General features: G+C 33.8%; 1 protein-coding gene across 1 annotated transcript; it reads right to left on the bottom strand.

Annotated features, from left to right (window-relative positions):
- LOC109822263 (pectin acetylesterase 12-like) lies at positions 24-5,338 on the bottom strand. The gene is made up of 12 exons (XM_020388433.1): positions 4,871-5,338; positions 4,152-4,234; positions 3,918-4,047; positions 3,754-3,827; positions 2,470-2,556; positions 2,258-2,382; positions 2,008-2,068; positions 1,768-1,821; positions 1,601-1,678; positions 1,279-1,384; positions 1,044-1,189; positions 24-420 (listed from the first exon to the last, which is right to left on the bottom strand). Exons 1-12 carry the CDS (start codon positions 5,037-5,039, stop codon positions 304-306), a joined length of 1,230 nt encoding a protein of 409 aa, XP_020244022.1. The 5' UTR covers positions 5,040-5,338; the 3' UTR covers positions 24-303.

Raw genomic sequence — 6,226 nt, 5'->3', positions numbered from 1 at the left:
ATCTGCTCAATGTACAACACTCAAAAACATTAGCATGTCCTCCTTTATAAATTAATATTGAATGACTTGCTACAATGTGCTTTAGAAGTTTACACGACTTGATTATAGGACTATCATTGAAGAATGCAATCTGAAATCTACCATCAAAGAATTATTGTAAGAGAGACATGGGTCTCTCTCTCTATCTCTCAGAGTTGTCGGTACCATTATTTCTCAGCTTCAATCAAGCTTTTCACTATTACCATCTTGAATAAACCATGCAATTCCTTGCAACCTCAGACAGAAGATGGTGAACAAATGAAACTAATGTGCTTGCCTCGATACGAGATTGTGGCAAGTCTTATCACAGGGATATGGACAGTCTATTTCCTTAACTGTCGATCGATTGAAGTACCAATCACCAACAGATTTTGCGATTCCCTGCACATGGAAACAACCACGTTGTTACAGAGGAATTTTAGTTGATGAAAAGTTATGCATACAATTCATTGTTAGCATAATACAATTTATATAAAAGAGTTAACTGCAGCCCCTGTACCGTGATAGCCCCCCTAAGCTGATTCTTTTACCCTTCTACCCTCAAGGGGTCGATTTGTCAAAACAATAATAATAATAATAATAATCTCTTTCTCTGAGGGTAGCGGAGTCAAAAAGTACCACTTCCACTTGGGGGGTTTATCTGCAACAATAGAGCTACAGGGGTTCTATATGCAATTGGGCAAACTACAGAATCTGTCTGCAATGAATCCTTTAGAGAAAAAGAAGAGTTACTAAAGCATCATGTAGAAGATAAATCACAAACAATCCCCTCTCAACCCTTTTCCAAATAATCTTTATCAACTATTAGAAATGCTTAATTTTCTGGAACTACAAAAATGTGCATTTTCAAACACTAGAATAGACACCGCAAACATGAGACAGAATTTTTGATAGACGACTGAGTTACTTCTTGAGCTTAATATCGACAAGGTTTATTTCGAAAATTGGTTATAGATGAAGTTGATTTGTTGCTGTTTACCCTTACTTAACAAAAATAGTCATACCTTGTTTGCAATAGCAGGAGAATCACTCCCAAACCATGTATCCTGTCTCTCTGATTGGCAATGAGCAAAACATGAATTGATAAATAGACCACTATCAGCAGCCACAGAAAAATCTTTCACTGCATTAAGCATTTCATTTCTAAAGCCTGCAATGCATGGGAGAAAAAAGGGTATTTGCTCACAAGTACTCAGGCTAATTATTTAAGATCCAGAAAAAGAATATCAAGGTGGTCACCTTGCAAGAAATCAATTTGGTCAGCAGTGCAATTTGCATAATTTAGCTTGCACTGTCGCCAGTAACCATGAGGATCAGATTTTGGTGGTGCTAAACTTTCCTGGAGCTGCAAATTTTGAAAACAAAAGAAAAACTTCATGTCTCAATAAGAACAAGCATGACATTGTAATCTATCATTTCATTTCCTATTTGAAATTAGGAAAACCACGTCAGAAACAAAGAAATCCAATTATTGAATGAAAGATGAATGAAGGAATATTTATTAATAAACAAGGTTAATTAAGATATTTTTCTAAAGAAAAAGATTTATTAAGATATATACCTGCCATACGTCATATGCTGTATTTAGAAGAAAAAGTGGAGTGCGAATACTGGCCACCAAGTTTTGAGGAAAGAAGCACTGCATGGTTGCATACAAATAGAAAAGGTATGTAATTGTTTGTAGATTTTCTGCAGTTCAACCAATTATATAGTCCTTAGACTTCTTACCGAAGTTGCATCCATGTGAGAAGTACAGTATCCTGGTAAATTCTTCTCAACCCCCTGCACCTCATGAGAATATTCGATGTGAGAACAGAGAAAACAATATCAGAATTGCAAATGAGGCTCAAATATGCAATTTTCCAACAACATACATTATTTCTCTCATAGTTCCTACACATATCCATTGATGTTAATAACCACAAATGCAAACGTAACTCATGCCATAACTATATTATGCACCAATACCTGTAAGCTCACGACACCGCCAAAGAAGGCTCTCATGGTGCGAACACCAGCCACATCAACACTACCAATAGAAAAATAAACTATAAGCCAAATATGCACAAAGAAATTAAACGGAAAGACAGAACTGGAAACTTAGTCATGCTGTCAAGCAAGTACTTGTACAAAAAAGTGACCAGAACTTCCTAAAATATTTGGAAAGATCAAACAAACAATCAAATTTGAAGATTATGATCTCAATGGTAAGCCTTACACATCAAGAAAAAGGCCAGCATCAGCTAGGCATTTGACTTTCGTACTTGTAGGAAGTAGCTCTCGGAACTCATCACAGTGCAGTACAGAAGCTAGAGCCCCAGCAGAACATCCAGAAAGAAGAGCCTATAATAATGAATATAAAAAATAAATTAATAATATATCATCATCAAATAACTAAGACAGATGCAATGCAAACTTCAAGTCACAGACCTGGTCGGCATTATGCATTCCGTTTGACAGTAGATCGTCTATGGCAGCTAACCAAATACGCTGGCCGCGGAAATAAAGTCCTGCAGCCTAGATTCAACGTCAAATTCAGCATCCATTGACAATCCAAAATTAATTGCATAGGGGGAAAAAGGTTTTCTAAAGATTTACTAAGATGGATTGATGAATAATTAGGTGTTTCATTAATTTCTTCCTCATAGTTTATGACAATTGGCATGTTCTTTCTTATTGGAAACTGAAAAATTACATGACCGCCATTCAATTGCTATGTTAAAGACGTGAGGACGATATTACCCAAATCATTGTTTTATACACCATGCTTCTTGGTTGTTTAGCACTTTATTAAAATTTTGAGGATAAAAAATGATTGAAGAACAATTACAATTAAAATATATTCTTCTCAAAAACAATATTCATGCAAAATGAATATCACATGACAGCACAAACTCATAAACTATAATAATTATGTGTTATGGTATGGACATGTTCCATGCATTTACGAATACCATGAGTGACATTTTGACGGTGGCTAACTCCTCTTGGAGCAGCTGCGTTAAAAAGGAATAACTCCAGTCATTTTTCTCTAGAAATCTAGTACATGCGCTCCATATTGCTCTTGTTAATTCTAAATTCTTTATACCTAAATCTTCTCAGTATCCTTCTGGACTCAAAATTATAAATTTTCTAACTCATCAACTGATACCCTATCATCAATGAACAAATTTCACCACAGACTACATAGACTCCAACATACAACTGGCAGGGCCAGTTACATTTAATGAAAAGAGATAACGACTGACTACCAATTATTGGTGTTAGACTATTTTGATAGGAAACCGTTCTTTCTGCTTCAACAGCTCTCTAGTTATCAATCCATCAAATATATCCTAAATCCCATGCATAAAAAGAATAAGAAAAAATTGGCATGGAGATGGACTTTGATGCAGATTTCCTAAGGGGAGTGTCAAAAAAGAATTTTAACATGTCTTCCATTAATCGGATGGAAGAGTGAAAAATTAAATACTTGTTCCTTACACTATTTAATTTTTCAAGGAAATATGTTAAATTCCGATCTAAAGCAACAGAAAAAAGTAATACTTGACAACTTGAAATTTGATAATGTTTTCTGTGACAAATATCGTTTCCTATACCTCTCAACTTCAAACATGTTAAATAAGTAAATCTACTAACAACCATACATAATGTTATTTCCTTATCGATGAAGGAACAAAACTTGTAAAATACATGAAATACAATCCAACAGACCTCATCATAGCCTTCACCACTGAAGGATGCACCATCACAATAGCGAACCTTGACTCGGTTCCAGTTGAAAAAATCTGCAGTCATCAAATCAATATAAAAAATTTCATCAGCAAATCCGTTTTATATCATCAAAAAGAGAAGAGAATAGACTCAATTTGAGGTACCAGGATTTTCTTCAGGTTTGTTACTCAAAATCCCAGTGAACTCAATCAGTTTCTCCATGTAATTTGATGAACCACGACGAGTTTTTTTGCGGTAAACACAGGTTCTGATGTCATTGCACCAACCCCCGCCCTGAGGCAAATAAGAATTATTACTGCATTCTAAAATTTATCTTGTAAGATTTTAGTTTCTTTTCCACATAATGGAGATGATATACATCAAATGATTCATGTCACCTCTAGTTGGATTAGCCAATTGTTTGCTCCCGACCCAAATCCACGGTGTAGATGGTAACCTGGTGGTGTTCCATCTAAACAGACTGCACATATCAAAGGTGGAGGAAATTATTAAAGGATGGTTTAAGTTCAACCCAGTAACAATGTGGATGATGCTTTTCTTTGCTAGTAATGATTGTGTTTTACACTATCTTGTTGTATTTATGCAGCACTAAAGCATTTATTTACGTCTCAAAAAAAATGCAATAAAATAAATAGCAAATGGCGTTCAATAAATATAATAGATTCTTCTGTACATGTGGATGATGAAAACAGTAAGAAACAACAATGCAGCTGCTAGGAAATAGCACAGTGTCAAACAAGCTTCATACTTTAAGGTATGTATAAAAATTTTTTACCTATAGAAAAGATTTAGGTAAAAGAAACATGAATGATTCTGAAAAATCATTACCATACAAATAATTTGCAAACAGATTAGACATCCCATCGATAAAAAGGTAGGCAATGTTCTATTGGAAAGCAGAACAATGAACATCACAATCAGTTTCACAATCATTTTACTAGGAAAACCAATGAACATGACAACTAAATCTCCACAAATAAGCAAACGTTAGAATATCTAACAACCAATCTCTGTTCTATTGAGAGAAAGAGATTATTAATAAGCAAATAACTAGAGTGACAAAAAAATCAATAAATTAGAGAAAAACAAATAATACCAGCTCCTTTATCAGCAGCAGATTGGATGAGGGTTAAACCGACAAGCAATGGATTGGGTGCAGCCTCCACCACATCAGTCTCATTCAAAAACCCATCAAAACCCTGAACCAATCTCCCCGAAAACAACCCAAGAAACCCAAGAATCCAAAAAATCTTCATGGGTTCCATTCCTTTTCCTCTTACAATGAAGAAGACAAGGAAAGAAACCAGATCTTAAAAGGATGGGAATAGAATTGAGAAAACCCAAATGAGAAAGACAGCTGTAGATTTTGTTTTATCCTGGTTGTATAATTAATTTGGCAGTAAATAAGGAATCCAATCCATTGGACACTTGTGAGAGATTTTTTTCCAAAAGAAGTAATCATTCTTTCCATGAGGACAAATTTATAGATTAGCAATTTTTCCAAAAGGAGTAATCATTCTTTCCATGAGGAGGAGGGTCATCGATGAGCATGATCTTATCCTCGCGTTAAAAAAGACCCCAATCTTGTATTGGATTTGGCCCACTTTATTTATTATTTCTTCATTTATTGTTTGAGATTCTGTCTTGTGGGGAGGAGGGTGCCTCGCCGTAAAGGTTTTTCTAAGCCGGGGTTATTGTTTGGGAAATTTTGGGGATAATCGGATAATTTTGGGATTATATTTTATAGTGTTATTTATTAGGATAATAAAATAATGATAATATCTTTTTGTGTTATTAGTTTTTTAGAACACTAGTAAGATAATTACATCATTTGGGATAAAATTACCCCACTCATATATAAAAATTTTGTCCCAATAGTAAAAATTTACCTCATCTTCCGTATTGGAACAATGTTGTTTCACTTTGAAGGCAATTAAGATAATTTTAAAATATTTTTATATTACTGAACTAATACATGCTAATTATATTATAAATATATGACATGATATATAAAATATGACATATATTAATATTTTAATAATATAATTTAATAACATATATTAATAATATTATATAATAACATATATTAATATTTTAATAACATATATTAATAATATCATGTAATATATTATTATATAATATTAATTATTCAGAAAACATACGGGACTACTAGTCCCGTATGTTTAATTTCATGATTAGTGCACTCAGAAAATATACGGGACTACTAGTCCCGTATATTTTCTGTTTGCTAACAAAACTGCACTTCTCCGATCTCTTTTGCTATATTCATTTAGTTCCACAATAAGTAAACGATGAGGAGTCAATTGTAGATTTATTAAGACAAACATCCTCGAAAATTTAGGGGTGAATTCTCCATAACATGCAGAAATCATCCTTGAAATTTTAGTAGCAACATCTTTTTCATTCTCCTCAAAATTCACTCACCTGGGCA

This window comes from Asparagus officinalis, chromosome 8 (assembly GCF_001876935.1).
Source record: "Asparagus officinalis chromosome 8, Aspof.V1, whole genome shotgun sequence".
NCBI classification, from domain to species: Eukaryota; Viridiplantae; Streptophyta; class Magnoliopsida; order Asparagales; family Asparagaceae; genus Asparagus; species Asparagus officinalis.
Note: the sequence above shows the minus strand (reverse complement) of the source record. Positions and strands in the feature narration are given on the sequence as shown.

Excerpts from the sequence above, each read along its gene's own strand:
- LOC109822263 (XM_020388433.1), bottom strand. The coding sequence starts at position 5,039 with ATGGAACCCATGAAGATTTTTTGGATTCTTGGGTTTCTTGGGTTGTTT. Across the intron at positions 4,048-4,151 it reads ATTGGCTAATCCAACTAGAG|GGCGGGGGTTGGTGCAATGA; the intron begins GTGACATGAATC and ends TATTTGCCTCAG. Across the intron at positions 421-1,043 it reads CTCCTGCTATTGCAAACAAG|GGAATCGCAAAATCTGTTGG; the intron begins GTATGACTATTT and ends TTCCATGTGCAG.